The sequence below is a fragment of the Drosophila obscura genome, unplaced genomic scaffold (assembly GCF_018151105.1).
Source record: "Drosophila obscura isolate BZ-5 IFL unplaced genomic scaffold, ASM1815110v1 contig_200, whole genome shotgun sequence".
NCBI classification, from domain to species: domain Eukaryota; kingdom Metazoa; phylum Arthropoda; class Insecta; order Diptera; family Drosophilidae; genus Drosophila; species Drosophila obscura.
In genome coordinates, this window is record NW_024542791.1 from 4501785 (window position 1) to 4519293 (window position 17509).

Here is a 17509-nt window from a genome sequence, read left to right on the forward strand (position 1 = left end):
TCGTTCTATTTTTTATGCCATCCAAATGCTGGTAACATTTCCAGCTATTAAACAAGAATTTTACCAACCAGATGACAGGAGCACAGGCTGCAGCTGCAAGGCGAGAAAATTGTTGTTAAAATAGGGAAAATATCCGAGGAGAGTTTTATAACTGGTGGCATGTGAAAAGCAATTACCGAAGTGATTTGGAAATAATTTCCCGAGTGGAAATATTTAGCAAATTTTTAAAAATAAAATCTACTAGGGAATTTAGGAAATGAATATTTTTTGAAGGGAAAAGTTGAAGTTTTATAAGCAAAATTATTTGCGAGTACGTTTCCACTGGGAACAGATGTTTTCAAAGTGAAACCAGACTCGTGGTTTAAGCTTTGAAGCTATTTGAATCTGTCGCTAATGTCCGAAACCAAATAATCCATTCATAACGGAACTCATATCACTAATGTGGAAATGGCTCATTGTCCATTGTGCGAGGGATATTACATTAATTAATTAGACACATGCCTGGAGTGTATGCATACATATCTTGGCCACTTGTTGGCTGATGGACAGCCATTCCATGTGTTCCACTGTTTATGGTTTGCCTCTCTTCGATAGCAGAAAAAACACTTTATCTAGGTCGATTTTTGCGCTGCAAAGATTAGATTTACTTCGAATCTACTAAATGATAGCAGTGAATGTTATATATTAACCACTGTCTAGTCAGAGCAAAGTTTAATTAATAAAACACAAATTTAAATACGTTTTTTAAGGGCACATTTGTTTATTTAATACTTATTGTATATCATGGGTATTTAAGTTATTAATGGTTAAATTTTCTATAAGCTTTCCATTTATTTGCACAACACATAAACCAAGAGCATTTTGATAGCGAATCGGGGATATTAGCACAACATTTTTATATGATAACTCAGCAAATTAGTCACAGCAATGAAGTACTAATGAAGTGGAATTTTAGTGGTTATTTTCGATTGTAGGATCACCGCACTTTGATGGACTGAACCTCTAGGAATATCATAACCGCCGCAATGGCCACATAGACAGCAACGATGATGAAGACATGCAGGGGACTGGCCGTGAAGACCTGAACCACCAGTATAACGGTACCAAAGGCGAAGACGATGGTCAGAAAGAGGACCAGCAGGAGGGTGGACCAATTGCGAAACCAGGCATGCTTTTTATCCGGAGGAGGGACATATATCGGCTTTAGTGGACTGTACTCCTTTCGATACTGGGTCTCGTACCCGCTGGTAAAGTCGATCTCATCGTGGGCCATGCCGGTGCCAATGGTGCCTTCCCTCGCTTTTATCTTGTCCGTGTCCATTACGAAACGCGTCCGCCGCTCAACTACTGGCAACTGGCGGCTTCGGGAGCGTGAAAGAGCGTTTATTTCTATATCTGTTTCCATTTTAGTTGATTACCAATCATCAGAGCCCAAGCAGTTGTCGGCTGCGTCATTATCACAACTGCAAAAGGTGTTAATTGAGGCAACAACGAAGCAAACAGAAAAACAGAGAAACAGAGAAACAGCCAGAGCTGACAATCTTTTTATGTCGTTCTGTGAGTCAGATAAGATACTCGTATTCTCGCAAGATTCCCGAGAACAAGCGAACTGCAGAACTCCCAAAGAAAAAATAGAGAGCGAGAGATAATGAAAGAGAGAAAACTCTCCTGGAGCATGGAATCTTATCAATGCTTATCATGCTTGGGTATGGACAAGACTCTCCAGAGTGTGATTCTGTGCTCCCTTTGACAAAAGGAATTCTCTTAAAATTTTGTGATATTTGCCCAGTGATAATTTCTGTTTGTGCTAACCATACATATGTTTTGCTTTTGCAAACAAAGTTGTGGTGTTTATTTTGAGCTCTTTGTCCCATTCATGGCGTTGCAATGCCATGTGTTATTGTTTAATCGACATAATATCTTCATTTCGACGGGTAGCAGAACGGATTCAAGTCCAAGAAATATTTTCTTAAAACAACAGATTTCTTGACCGATTGTTCCTTTGTCAGCTATATCCGACTTAAATATGTATATTTCATTGGGACCATTTTTATCTGGGGTTTTATTTTATGGCAAAGTATTTAAGGAAAAATTAAAAAAAATGTACCAAACAATTTATTTGGCAGCTACATATATAATATAAGCATCCGATATATATTTCGACTTAAGAGAACGACTTTTCAGTTTTCTAAAGCTTTGTCACTCTCTTTAGTTCTCTCTGCCAATACTTAAGTTGCTGTTGCACGATACGTTTTTCACCGACGCACAGTGGGGCCTTCGGCCATTTTAGTTTGCTAAGTAAATAACTTCTGAACGAATATGGATATGGAAGTTAGATCATGAAGTAAATTGTGTTTGAAAGGAAAAATTCCCAAATCTTAGTCGGCACGTGGACATGGTGCTACGATGCCGAGAAGCTTTGCTCTACATTGTCATAAGCACTTTGTATCCTCTGCCCGCAATCGTATATGTTTATGTTGCAGTGTAGAAATCCAGCTGGATTTGTTTTCTTGGAACTCAAGTGCTGAGAATATTGCGCGGGATTGAAGCACTCCCGTTGAACTTGTTTCCCAGTATGTTGAGTGCTTTGAAGCTGCAAAGGTCAGAACGAATTCAGAAAACAATGCGGTAATATTCATTTTCCAAACGTCTTCGAGCTGTGAAAAATATATTTCGAAATTGTGTATTCTTTCTAGTGACGACAAGGAAATATTGTTAGATGGAGAGAGTTATCTTCACATTATTCAGATAGATGAACCTGAAAATGTATCAAATGAAGAGCAAATACCTGCAGAGATGGATATTGTTGAGGACGAGCCACGATCTTATAGATTTTTGCACAATTGGAACACTGTGGGAATTTGCCTATTTTATAATCTATGCATGATTGTGCTATTGGTGTTAATATTTATATACAAACGAAAGAATTAAAGCGAAAGATTTGACAAACATTCAACAATTAGTTCAAGGAGCAACATGAGCTTAAAATTGAGCTTAAATAGGCCAACTTGCTTAACATCAAAGAAAACCAGAAGCTGCTTTTGTGATCTCCGACCTCCGCAGACCCTAAATGGATTACAACTTTGTTCTTTTTTATGGCAGCCAAAGAATTTAAGTTGTTGACAAAGTCATCAGCATGCAACAGCAGTGGCAGGCAGCGACTCCCCAAGATTCCCGCACTCGTAATGCCGCATCAGCAGAATAAAAGGCAAAGCAGAACTTGCCTCTGTTGCATTTTCAGTGTCTCTGCTGTTTTGTTGGCAGAACTTTTATTTGATGCACCACGAACTCAACTGAAACGAACTATACGGAAGAGGGAGGCGAGTAACACAAGCTGAGGAGTGGCTTTGGATGGCTTTCTGTTCAGCAATTAGGCAAATCTTTTGAAGCCAATTTGATTGTACTTTTTTCTGGATATTGTGCCCATTACGAGAGTTGCAACAACAAATTCGATCATTTTATGGAAATGATGCATCTGTTCTAAGACTTTGCACTAACGAATTTTTTTATTCTCATTCTCTTGCAATTTATTTATCGCATTCCCTATGCGACTCTTTATCGGACAGCTAGAGCATTTTACAAATTCCTTTCGCTTTTTTTTGTGGTTTTTGGGTAAAGATTCTATCGGTCGACCTAATCTGTCTTGCAAACACACCCATAAATCTCTAAGCCTCACACAATTGAGGCCCATTTTGTTCACCTTGGCCCGGTGCTCATTATTCAAATCTAAGACGCGGCTTAAAGTGAAAGCGATAGAAGGATAGAAGAATGCCATACAAAATACAAAAAAATACAAAAGAAAAGAATCAAAATTCATGAGGCGGTGCGCGAGAATTATAGCGACTTACTTGATGGTTTAAAGGGGCTGGTGCCACAGGACTTTCCCCTGCTTCTGGACGGGGGCCATGCGTTTGTTGTTGCAAACTTTTTCCATCAAAAGTTTCGGTTTTCGATACGCCTGCTGGTGGCAGTAGCAGCAGCAGCAGTAGTAGCTTCGGCTACGGTGCCACAGCCACATCCAGCTTTAGCATCCGCATCAGCTCCAGCTTCAGGTTGGGCTTCAGCTCGTGAAAAGTGCCACTTCCGCTTTGCGTCAGTGCACACGGCTGCCGAGCACAAAAGTGTGACTGAAGTGGTTTCTGTTTCCAGGCCCGTAGGGTGCCGCCAAACGACAACCACCAAAACGGGTGGTGCCGTGCAACGTTCAGGTGTTAATTAACTGGGGGCCGGACTGCGGCAAGCACTAAATTTAAAACTGCAACTTGCCCAAAATTAATGAGACTTGCATTTGTACGAATTACGCGATGGGAGATTATAATTTGCCTGTGCCACTTTTTATGTTTTTTTTGGGTGCTTTTTTTTAACAAACTGCTGGCAAAGTAAACTTTCAAGTGGCCGAAGAGGATGGCCGTCAGAGCTATGAATATTCAGAGGTCTGCTGAAACATTATATCATCTTAATTTACTTCGGTCGGTATACTTAGGCGCAGTTCTAAAGAATTTTCAAACAAATTTATCATTTTTTAACAGTCAATTGCTTAAAGATTATTTAAACTTTTGTCATTCCTCAGCTCATTCATGAAATTAAATTAATCTCAATCTTTTTTAAGCAGTTACAGGGATTATTTCCACGTATTTGTACGTATTTTCGGTATCACCATCTAATTTAAACACAGTTCACGGCTCTCAAGTTAATTAAACTTGGAGACAAACCCCATATTAACAAGTGTTTGAAATCCAGACATCATTGATGTCTGTGTGTCATCGGTTTTTGGACTGTGTGTCAACGAGGAATGTTGGCCAACTACTTAGGGGATATTAGCTGCCAAACAGAGGAGGAGACGAGTCTCCTTGTGTCCGAGTGAACTGTTGAGCTCAATGCCATGACACTAAATCAATTGGGCCAAGTGTCTGCTGTGACATGTTCAACTAATGATGATAGATCAAGCAGGCACTAAGTCACTCACATGCGGACCGGCAGTGAGGATGTGCCTGGCTCTTGTCGTTGTGCGACACCGTAACTAATTTCCCTGCCGGTTACTTGTAGTCTCATTTGCCATGTCATCCAATGCCATGCCATTCCATCGCATTCCATTCTATCCAATCCTATCCGAGTGTCTGTGAAGGACATTAAGTCACATGCAGGGCAATATGTCAGAGTCATATCTCACTCTCCAGTTTACTCATTATTTATAAATTTGATTTAATGTTGATGCAAAATGTGTGCAGCTTCGATCGGTCACTTGTCTCCCTCATTAGTATTAGTCAATGCATCAAAATGTTATTTATTTCATTAACTTTTTGTGAGTTTCCGGTTCCGTTAAATAGTGGATAGTTTTGGTTAGCGTTTTATCTCATAAATTAGGCCAAATAAATTCCAGCATCATTTTAATTAAAGGAAATAAATAATTTCATGTTAGAAACGTGGTTTTGGGGTTATATTTCTCACTCCTTTTTTTTCATTTTGTCGTTTGAAATTTTAATTAACGAAATGGCGAAATTGGATCTAAATTGCCTTGGGGCTGTGGCGGGTGCCAGAGAATATGAATTATTAGTAAATATTTGCAAATAAATAAGCAATTATACGGAAGAATGTGGCCAAATTAGTGGTATGCATTGCTGAATTTTGTATGGTGTTTGTTGCCTTTTAAAGATAATTAAATTGACATTTTACACACATGTGTGCATACATACATATCCATACGAACACTAGGAAATGTTATTATATGTTAGTTTTTTCTAAACCTAATTTATCTATTGTTTGCATATATCGACTTGATTGTTCGAGTCATTGACTCCTCGAATAAGCGGATAATCTATTAAGTCGGCTTCACCCACAGCTTTTGTTTTGGGATAATAGCGTTTCACAAAATTCAATGATCCAGGTTTCAATATGTGTAATCCTCTAAAACGTTTATACATAATATTTGTAATTACGCTAGGTTGCTTGTAGAAAATTTATCAGAGCAATTAGCATTGCTCTTTAATTTGAATATTAAATAAAAAGTCGTTAGGGTTCAACTTGCATTTAAGTAAATTTAGGGACCTGCTTAGATATGCAAATACTTTGAATTTCAGATTTGTACATATCCCTGGTCTCTACTGGTTTCTTAACTGATAGATAAAAGAGCAAAGCTATTTCTACACAAAGTGTTGTTCGATACAGCCGATGCAACGTGTTCAATGGAGTTGATTAAAGTTCTCACAATATATGAAAAAACAAACCAATTGAAGTCCTTAACAGCAATATTAGAGTCCACAAAATGCAGCAGCAACTTTGTGTTGGCGGAATTTGGTCAAATTACTGTAATTTAATTTTTCACGAATTTAATTGAAACACATATTTCCAGATCGTACATCTATGCAGACTAATTGCAGCCATATGTTTTTTATTAAATTATAAATTTCATTTGCATTTGCACTTCAAATCCTCCACAATCGGCTTACTCTCTAATGCCCATTAAACGTAATTAACTTTGTGCACATTACTCGTATTGGTTGAACCATTACCGCAAATAAAAAAAAAACTCAAATAAATAAATCTGCAACATTTTGGGGAAATTTAAAAAAATTCTTCGGTTGTGTGGTGACAAATTGAACATGAAGTTTGAAATTAATTTTAAACTATTTTGACAGTTAATGTTTTACTTTTTGACTGTAAGTATATTAAATTAAGCAGGCATTAAACGTGACTGTATGTCTGTGGGACGGGTATTTGGGTCATCAGTGAGAAAAACCAGTGCCAAGGCTGGAATTTAATTAAATGCGCACATAAATTATGCAATATAATGGCAAACGCACTCACACGGGTACCCTTGCATATGGAATCGTATATTTCATTGCCTTTGGGTTAATACAGGACCCAGAGAGTGAGTGAGAGAGAGAGACTCAGAGAGACACACAGTCACTGGCATAATTATATTTCCAAATATTGCATTCTGCAACCCGAAAAGTATGCCAGCCGCTGTCTGGTGACTGGTGTAGCCTGGTTATGGGCCCGGCCCTGGGTCCTGCAACATTATTAATGCAATTGCTGCGGGGATGAAGGGGTGGTGCCTCTTCGAGACCACAATTACATCCCAAAACGTACATTATTACTCTGGCGATTGGCGAGGTTAATTCTTGTTAACAATTTCGCTTTCCTCTGGAAGAGAAACACCCAAGAGGATTTTCTCCTATCACAATCGTATACTTCCCTACAAATTTGTCAGTATCAAAGTGCTGGATATTATAGGTTGTGTTATTTACCATTTCGAAGATATAGAGGTTCTGTTGGGCAGATCGAACTTGGAGGAGAATGTGTGAATATTATTAATTAATATTATTAATATCTTGATATTGGTAATAATCAGGGTGGCGTTCCCCTTAGTGCTCCTTCGATTGTATTAGCTTTTACTTGAGATTTACTGACAGTTGACCTAAGACTAAGATGATAAGTTATCTACCCACTGGGTATCTTAAAGTCTAAATAGCTTTAAAATTCGGTTTCAAGTCTGGCATCATTTATTATTTTGATAACATGTTTTGGGTGCTAATGGTGATAATATTGTAATGAGATTACAAATGAAATCATTATCGGGAACATAATCAAATTGGAGGCCGATTGTCAGCAGCCCGAATAACCGCACAGTTTGTTTTGGACTGCCATTTGCGTGGGGCGGATATGGTGGATATGGGCGTGTCACAGTTTCAATTTACATGCTTGTACTTCACACGCATGTCCATAATTTGCAACACACGCATACATGCATAGTACACACAAACACCCGTGTAACCGGGTACACCCGTGTGGGTGTTGCATACAAGTGCAACAATATTGCCATTGCCTTGGCTTGTTATTGTTTCTGCTGCCACTTTCCCGTTGCTGTTTCCCGTTTTGGTTCAAACCGTTTTCACATTGTCGTCATTAACGACAGTCATTATACCCTTGTAGAGGGTATTACAAATTGATATAGATGTTTGCTAATCAGGGGAAAAATAGACACGAACTAAACTAAAGAACTAAAACTAAATACAACTAAGATACATTTGTGCAAAATGGAATATTATAGAGCTGTCTTAGCAATAGCCCGTTGCAAGAGCAATTAAACTTCGGCCTCTGAGGCTATCCTTCCTTTCCTGTTGTTGATGTTACTGTTGAAAAGCAACGAGGGGATCCAGTGGGGTAGACCGCTGTGCAGTGCCATAATAATGCCATTGTTTATGTTGCTCCCGTCCTCGGGTTCGGCCCTAATGCCACAGTAATTTCAATATTTAGTCAACCACTTAATAATGTGCGGCTTACTAATGATTATTAATTATTGTTAAATGTTTGTAATCATTCTGGTGCTGCCATTGTCTGTGCTATGCTATGTGGTGCTCTATCCCATGTGGTTTTGTTGTAAGCCGGTTAACCGCATATTACGATTCGATGGAAGTAATGGACGTTCACGTGTGACGCAGGTGAAATGCTATGCCATGACTCAAGCGAGCTCAAATGATGTCTGGAATGTCAAGATTATCTAGATCAATAACTAATATTTAGTTAACAGAAAGCGAGTTATGGTTGGGTGCTACAGGAGCTGCCTTACCCAAAAGTATGCTTTGACGTCAACCCATTAGAATATCGTTTGATACATGCCAAGAAGTGGCTATACTTAGGTAGGCACCTCAATGTCTTGATTCAATGTCCTCACGTTTTCAGGCCATTATGCACTTCATTACCAGATCAGCGATAAGATTCGGTGCGTTTATTTATTATGTACAGGCAACATCGAGCACCAATCCCATTGGCCACTAATTACAAGTAAAGTCAACAATTAAAAGTCATTTATTATCTTCGCTGCCTCGTCCTTGGCCATAACAATGACTTATGGCCACTAATTAAATCAGCAAATTACAAGCACGCACATTACATAAATTGTAAATTACAAATAGTCCCCCCAGGGGTAAGTAACTTCTCGACCAGGTGAAATATCCCCAAGCATGCACCACTTATACATCCTAGAAAATTTAAGCAAATAACTTGAAATATATATTTTTAGCAAGACATAATGTGAGAATTTTATATGCTTCTTTTTTTGTGCGTTTCACTTGACATTACTGCAAGGATGAGCTCAGATTTAAATAAAATTTATATAATTTTATTATTATTATTGATATAATTTAATTTATCATTTTTTCGTCTACATTTAAAGAACTAGTGTTGTGTTTTTTAAGAATATGTTAACTTTGCCGTGCCATAAACTGGCATTGTTTTTGTTCATTTTTGTTTTCATCTTAAATGTTGAGTGGCCTTCGCCTGACTATGTGTCCATATGGATATATAATATTTCCATGTATATTCCCACACAGCCACAAGTCCGACTCGCTGCCAAACCACAAACGAGACCCCAAGGCATGGAATGCTGCCAAGTCAGCTGATATCGAGCTCAGCTTCTGCTGCTGCTGCTGCTGCTCCTGCTGCTCTTTTCGCTACTCCTGTCAACACTCGGCACTCAGAGCTGTCTATCTCAGGGTTGCGGCACAGTGGCAATGGCACGGAAGCAGCGGAAGCTTGTATTAAAAGAAGGCATCCTGTCCGCCCTGCCCAGTGTATGCCCTAAGTCAGCTCTACAGGTATGTATATCCATTCTATTAGGTACGCGAGTGGCTGGGACAGGAGAACTTGGCTCTAACATTTCACTCACTGTTGGTGGACTTTAAAAACAATTTATGCAACATTCTGCGGCGATGGGGTATTGCATGTGGAGCGCATTGCGCTGGTGCCACATGCCCGCAAAGTTGAGCATGTCCCAAAAAAGCCAAGACCAACAACGTTGTCGTAGATGTGGCAGTGCCAGCAGCCAGTGCAAAATACGCGTTAAATGCGCAAAGCGTGTGGCACACGCGGAGATGGCCAGGAAAAACGGGGCCACAATAGAGTCTGGGGGCAGGGGGATGAAAATGGGAGCCATGTGAATATGTTGTCAAATTCTCATGAGGGCTTTAGTTGTTGCCTTTGTCTTGCTGCTTCCTGTGGCTTGGAAGGCGGCAGTCAGATGCCAAGCAGTCAAGCATCCGAGCAGGCAAGCATATTTCAAAAACCCAACTCCTGAGTGTGCTAAGTGCCTGCTTACAGATACATTTGCCTAACGTCTAACGTCTTCGCTCCACTCTCAGTCACACTCTACCACGTCTACCCATCTTAAACGTATATCACTTTTATTTGAGTTTGTGTTTGGCATTAGACATATTACGCATATGCTTGGGCTCCACACCACACACCCATCACGTTCCATGCATTATACCAGAACAAGGCTTATTCCGCTACGTCCTGTTGCTCGTCTGAAATTAGAAGATTATGATTTTTGCCTTGGCTCTAAGCTTTTGCTAATGGCTTAAGCTTCCTTCCTTTTATTTTTCGAATTTCTTTTACTTTGTTGTAAACAAAAGAAAAAAATCAGACTTAAAGTTTCTCAATATTCGTGAACTAATTTCCTGAGAGAATTTACATTTTAAATATCCTTACATACTTCCGCAATTGGTTAAGTTTTGTAAGAGGATTTTGTTTGCATTTTTAGATTGTTTACAAACTTTTTCTTGTGCTGGACAACATAAATGCAAATTTTAGTTAAAATCCCCTGAAATTTAATCTCAAATAATTTGTCTTTGCTTGCCACTGGTTTAAGAATGTTTCTAACCAAAGCGTGAAATATGTACAAGCAAATTTTGTTTATAGTTTTTTACCACAAAAAAAAACCGAGGTAGTTTTCAGCATGATAAATATATGTGTTTATAAAGTAAGTAAAGTAAGATGCCAAAAAGTGAATAGCAAAAAGCATGGAATATGATGTCTTAGCACAATGCACATCCGCATCTCCATCTCCATGCTCATCATTCTTATGCAGCGGGCAAATAGCAAATAGCGGGAAAGCAAAGAAATGAAATAGTCGGAAAACTCACTTAAATATGTATTTTTTTGCATTAAATCTCTTGTTTCGCTCTGCCACTTTGATGTTCATGTTCCTACCAAGAGCTCCTCTGTCTTTCTACCCCCTGCGCATTAGCTTTCTGTTGTGTACCTAAAAAAGTTCTTTATCGAGATTTAGTTTCTTTTTTTTAGGGGAAAGAACTTCCTTTGACTGATTTTATTGTTGCCTTTGGCTGCATGCATCATTTATGGCTCGTGTGCTCCGCAGCACCCGGAAAATGCATTTCTAGCTGCTTCAACACTTTATTTACCCGCATACAGACCCTCAGCCAAATCATCCGCATGCACACCCACTCTCGAGCCCCAATGTCAATGTTTATTGATGCAAAACAAGATTTTCCCGCTGACTGCAAGGAAAAATGGGAAAATTCAAGCCATTCGTTGGGTCCAACGAGTATATGTGTTCGTGTTCTCCTTTAATCGTTTTAGGTTTCCATTGGATTGAAAGAATGGGGTCACAAAGTTGTCTATCAGATAGTTTACTCATTTTTTACTATAAGATGCAAGTACCAAAGAAGTTAAAATAAAATCATGGGAAACAGAAAATGTACTTTTGACCCCTGAACGAATAACAAAACTTAGAAATCTTAATTTCGAATCAAACCTTAGGGCAGGGGTATTTAGATTTATTAACAAATCCCTAATGGCCATAATCCAACAATTCAAGAGCTTGCTTAACCTTCTCGTTACCCTCTGAAGATAGTTATCTTTCGACTCAAAGACTAGGAGTTCTCCCCTTATTTGCTTAAAGACTCAAAGCTTACATTTGTAAATGGATTTTAAATAGTTGGCCTTGAATTCATAGGAACAGCGCAAAACTGCCTGCGGTTCAACAGGTAAATTCATCAACATTCTGTTACAACCACTTCCCTTTCTCCTAGTCGAATTTGATACGACGCGCACTTCCTGCAGCAACACGAAATCAACACAATTAACAAACTTCACACACCTTCACAAGACAGGGAGACAGAGAGACAGAGAGACAGAACAGACAGACAGGAGGACAAACCTTCATTTGCACTTCAGGTAGTAGACAAAGTAATCATGCTGAAAACACCGCAAAACGCTGTGGAAATGTGCTGGAAACTAACCCACATACTCGTATAGACAGAGACGGGAAGACAGCTTTTAATTGCATGCGCTTTGGAAAATGCACTGCAGGTTGCACGTTGGAAGGGAAATGAAAACCCACTGCAAACCCACCGACTGATTCAAAGTTTTTCATGCTGCCTGCTGATTTCCTGCTGCTACTTCACTTATTCGGGCCGCAAGGCGAACCTCAAAAGCGTTGCCGAGCATTAAAGCCAAGTGAAAACACGACAATGACAGGCGACAGGCAGGAGGCGACAGGCGACAACAGCCAAAGATTATCCCTGATGCTTAAATTTAAGCGTGATGGGAGCCGGTCTTGGTCGGGGAAACGTTAGAAATGTGCGAAATCTAAGGAACGTGGCAAACGTGAGGGAGGTGCGTGTCATGCTCTAATGCTCATAGCGCAATCAGTTTGCTTAAGTTGGCTTTTGAGGGATGCGAGCGTGACACATAAAAACGAGTATGTCTTGATTCGCTGTTATTGATTTCCCGCATAAAGATATTGTAGATTGGGTAACCCAATATATTGGGTATTATAGATATTTTAGCAAATCATACGCAGAGATCCAATACCTGCTTGATGCTAAACAGTATGTTACACAAATCCCGACACGCTTCCATCACTAACACAAAATTGCGTATACGACCTGTTGAAATTTTGAGCCCCAGCCGAGGAACCAGCAAGTGATGCTGAGGATGGCTTGGGCCCACAACGGCTTCTAGTGCTTCCCACCACACACCAAACAAGTAATCATAATAAGTGCTGGCCAGAATGCAGAGCCGTTGCACAACTTAACAAACATTTGGGCACAGGCTAAACTAAGCCCATTAAAACCAAACGCTTGGACTTCCTTTAAAGGAGACCATTGGAATGCGGAAAAAGGGACCCAAAACAGATCAGGGCTTTAATTTTTGCTATTTCCCTCAAACATGACACACAAAATCAATGCCCGGAAAACGCTTCTGCAGCCACGTGCAACATTTTTGATGTGTGTTTGAAATTATTTGTGGTAATTCTACGGTTTTGTGGGAATGTGGAAAGAGTTTCCACTGTGGCAGGTAACATTAATGCGCATTTAGCATTCGTTTGATTTTCGGTTAGGGGTATATCTGTGGGTAAAGAGGCTGCCGCTGCTGCTGATGGCTCTGTGACGTGCCTGGAAATTTCAATGAGCAGAATGTATACATTTTTTAAATGGCATTGAAAATCAGAGTCGTGTTCTATTTATGCCTTGAATTGATTTACCACATTTGTCGAAAATAAACAGACATTTAGAAATTTTGTGGATGAGTCCTTTTACCTAATAAAATGTTTACTCAAAAGTCAGGTCAAGGCTATTCCCATGTTCGACACTTCGACCTGTATATGTGAGAACGTCGCTAAGCTAAACATAGTTATACTATGTATGTCCTTCACTTGTCTCTCTATAGTTTGCCAAACAAATGCCAATATTCTTTGTACGAAGCTTATCCCACCCCAATCCCAGCTATTATTAGCATGAAAATGTAACCAAATGGCACTTGATTATTATTCATTGTGTGCTCATTGAGAGCAACTTTATTCTCTATATCTTTTTTCTTCCATTTCTTTGGCTAAGCGGGCACGGGGCGTCAATTATGCTAACAACCTCAAACACTCATAATCACTCCACAGGCAATCGTTTAGATAAGAGAGCGCGCGGCTGGCGCGTTAAGGAAACGCTGCGGGATATGCGAAGGCTTCGCTGGAGACTAGACGGCCATACTTAGGAGCGGCGAATCGTGAAACAAAGGGCACAACGAGCTGAATAAATAGCACGATAAATGCCATAAACAAGAGCCAAAAAACTTTGAGCAGAATGGAAAAGAAACGGAACAAAGTCCAATAAAAGTCACGCAGCCACGATGCAGAGAGTCAGCACAAATGTCCGAAAACAAGTCCATGTCCGAGTCCGAGTCCATAAAAAGCAACAACTAAAGAAAAGTGCTCAGGCTTGATATCATAATTGCTTTAAGGAACCCTTGCGTACAATTTGCAACTAGGTGGCAACACCGTCCCGCCTTGTAAACCGGTAACAACTCTCCAAGGACGAGATTTATGCGATTGCCGATAAGGACACTCGGGGTAGAAGTAGGGACAGGGATAGGGGACTCCTCCTCGACTGGAGTCGAGTCTTTTGTCGTGTAATGGCATTTGTAAGCGTTGCCAGTGGGAAGCTCCTTAAGGCAATCACAATGTCCTTATTGGCCGCCGTCCTTGCCCCGGACCTCATTCTCACTCTCTGTTCTGAGCCATTGTCCTGGTCCTGTAGTTGTATAATTTCCATTTTTGTATGCAGACTGCTTCTTTGGCAGGACTTTTCATGTATTTATTGTTTTTTTAAATGCTCATTTCAATTAACATCGAAGGGCAAACAAAAACTTGTACTGCTCTTCATATTAATTATTCATTTATAAAGCGGCAAAACAATAAACATTTTTTTTGTTTTTGGTTCTTGTAATTTTGTATGAGAACCATATTAATTGGACTATTTTGAATGGTTTTTTGAAGTTGCATATTTATGATAATTTTCGTTTATATTGCTTGTTATTTATAGAAAGAGTTGGGGAGGATTTTTCGAGGAGGTGGATGGTATGGATGGTAAGGCGTGAGGAACGTCGCGACGACGCGTCGTCTCCTTTGAATTAAGTTCATATTTATGAGAATCGATATTTATGAGCTCCAAAACGAGTGAATATTTTGTGTTTATCGATAAAGTTGCGTTTAAGAATGTCTAGACCTGATCGAAAATGGAAATACGTGATTTGCATAGACCATCAAATTAGGCATTCAATTTTGTACATTTTTTAGATTTTTGTATATTTTAAGCTACTTATTTTCTAGATTAAACTAGTTTCAAAAAAATACGAGAAGGAACGTGTGAGTCGCTTCCGTGGACTCTCTGCTTTTTTGCCTGTTGCAAAGTAACGCCAGGTATGAAATTATGATTTTTAAATTCGTTCAACTCTGATATTTTTGAAGCCATTTCTTAATTCTAATTTCTAATGAAATTTATTTTCTTCCAACTCTCATTTAATTTATCTGTTCAGTTTCAAAGTAGTATAAATAAATCTCGGCAATCATCCATTTTGGGCTAGATGAGAATGTATTTTCAATCATTCATAACAAAGCGAAATCTTTCGCAAAAAATGTCTACGCATAATTTACTATGCTCTACTTAGCATTTGCATTAAGATATCTTGTTGACCTTTGCCGAAGACCCAAGAAAACTTCACGGGGCCAGAGTTAATGCGGCTACAAATTTTCGCTATCACCGTGGCACGCTATCAGCATCATTCATCATGCGCTGCCAAACAATTGACAACATAAAACGGCGAGGACGAAGACCAGAACCAGGATGCGGACGAGGTGCCGGAGTGCTAAAACCCCATCCCCAACTAAATCCAGCATTTACCTGCAAATGAAACTTTTGAATTTTGATTGCGTTGGCGTTGGTACTGGTATTGGGGTTGGTGTCGAGGTTCATTGTTATGGTAAAGTGCTTTCTTTTTATCTTTGCTTCTTGCACGGTGGCTTAAACTGGGTCGTCAGTCAGTCCGTTCGTCCGTCAGTGAGTGGGTTGCTGGGTGGGTTGTTCGGGCACTCCATATGCAAAGTATGATCCACTTAATGCGGTTTATAACGCTACTACAGCTACAGCCTCCATTCTGCGGTGGCGCCAAGCAAATATATATCAAGTGCTGAGAGCGCTGAGGAAACTATGCCTTGGGTTGGCTCTGTGGGTATACGCAGCATCAGCTGTAGATTCGCGTTTCCATATACGCGTACTTGAGAGCTCGTTTGTTTCGCCTGTCATGCCCATCAGCGTACTGTCTCCTGTCAGTCTTCAGGAGCCGCTGTCGCCTCCGAGGCGTCGGAGCTGTAGTCGATGATGCTGCGCTTTCATTCATGGCGATTATGTCGAGTCTGCCATTGTTGCCTTAGCCTTACAAAATCCATTTCAAATCCCCAGTTTAGTGTAAATTTATACGGTGAAAACTGTGTTTTGCTTTTTTTCCCATTTCCTTCAGCTTCTTTTTATGCCAGCCGTATTTATGACATAAACTCGCTTTAGTTGTTTTAATTTAACGCCAAAATACAAAACGTAAATGAAGACGATGAAAAGGAAAAAAAAAGAAAACGAAAGAATCAGTTTATCCAGAGTTTTTCCCCCCCTCTGATGATGTTACATAATTGTGCGCGAACACTTCCATTTAAAACAGATTTCGCTTCGATGGACAAAGTCCCCAACCTCAACAGGGGCCCAGAGCCAGCGCCGGTCCCCATGTCGTATGCGTAACATTGTTAGCCATTGTTCTTGGACGCTCATCCCCATGGGGTATTCACTCTGCAATGGCCTGTGAATTCGCGGTTCAGAAGAAATAAGAAGAAAATAATGGGTACGAAGCTTGAAATACCCTTGAAGATCCATCGTTTCATTAAAGCTACAAGGTATAGTGAACCAATCTACTGTTTTCTTTTATGTTAATTAAGCTAAATGATGGTTTGATACATTCTCACTCCAGATCTCTGACGGATCTGTATATTGTTTTTGCAAGATTTCTTTACAACTGAGGGTGTAAATTGCAAAGAAGCACAATAATGAATCACAAGCGAATAGGTACTTAATAGCGTCGGAAAAGTATTCCTCTCTGCAATGCAAACATCTGATAGCATTTGATATTATAACACCCTCCGAAAGCCTAAAAAAAGGGTAGCAAGCTTGCGTAAAAAACATATTCAAATATGAGAAAAATGCAGACAGATTTTATTCTTTTATCATAAAATTTCAGTGAGTGGCAAACAATATTTCCAAATATTTGTGTTGCGATTTAACTTTATCAACTGCTGTAAAAATTCAGCAGAAGGGCCCACACATGTGTAAGAAAATGGCCTCTTGAAACTTGGCTGCCGACACAAGTTACCGACTCATTAGCAGCTACTTAAAAACTACTCGAGCAACAGCTGTCAGGTGTGCTCATACGACACAGAGCTCGTGCCATACAGTTCCTGCCACGTTATATTCAGACTGTCGCATAACGGTGGCAAATGTCAACATAACGTTACATTCAGGTAAACTGACAGGCAGGTCCCCATGGGGCAACAGCTCTGCTCCCTGGTTTCTGCTCTCCACTCTCTGGCGGTTAATTAAAAAATGGAATGCTGCCAACACACCAGAAAATACTAAAAAAAAAAGCCCGTGTGTGTTGAAGTCTTGCTGCAGAGAATAAGCGTATGCGAAATGTTCTGCTTAAAGCTGATGATTAATAACCCGTTTCCTTAGTTAGCTACTAAACTTAGTTCCACCATGTACTCGAAAAAATTATCTTATTTTTGCTGCGTTGCACCTGTCAATGAGCTCATTAAATTGCAATTTGAGAAGATAATTTAGAAGAAAGGGAGCTGGAGCTCAGCGCTGATTATGTGTACTTAATGCCCAACTTTTTC

The 17509-nt window shown here is 39.7% G+C and overlaps 2 protein-coding genes across 2 annotated transcripts; one reads left to right on the forward strand and one right to left on the reverse strand.

Annotated features, from left to right (window-relative positions):
• Positions 1-727: 727 nt before the first annotated feature.
• Positions 728-1437, reverse strand: LOC111078057. Its single transcript, XM_022372597.2, has one exon. The coding sequence runs from the start codon at positions 1403-1405 to the stop codon at positions 977-979; it is 429 nt and encodes a 142-aa protein (XP_022228289.2). The 5' UTR covers positions 1406-1437; the 3' UTR covers positions 728-976.
• A 974-nt stretch (positions 1438-2411) lies between these two features.
• LOC111078066 lies at positions 2412-2945 on the forward strand. The gene is made up of 2 exons (XM_022372607.2): positions 2412-2628; positions 2697-2945. The coding sequence occupies exons 1-2, from the start codon at positions 2576-2578 to the stop codon at positions 2929-2931; spliced, it is 288 nt and encodes a 95-aa protein (XP_022228299.1). The 5' UTR covers positions 2412-2575; the 3' UTR covers positions 2932-2945.
• The last annotated feature ends 14564 nt before the right edge of the window (positions 2946-17509 follow it).

Coding starts and splice junctions, on each gene's coding strand:
- LOC111078057 (XM_022372597.2), bottom strand. CDS start 1,405: ATGGAAACAGATATAGAAATAAACGCTCTTTCACGCTCCCGAAGCCGC.
- LOC111078066 (XM_022372607.2), top strand. CDS start 2,576: ATGTTGAGTGCTTTGAAGCTGCAAAGGTCAGAACGAATTCAGAAAACA. Junction 2,629..2,696: donor CGAATTCAGAAAACAATGCG/GTAATATTCATT, acceptor TATTCTTTCTAG/TGACGACAAGGAAATATTGT.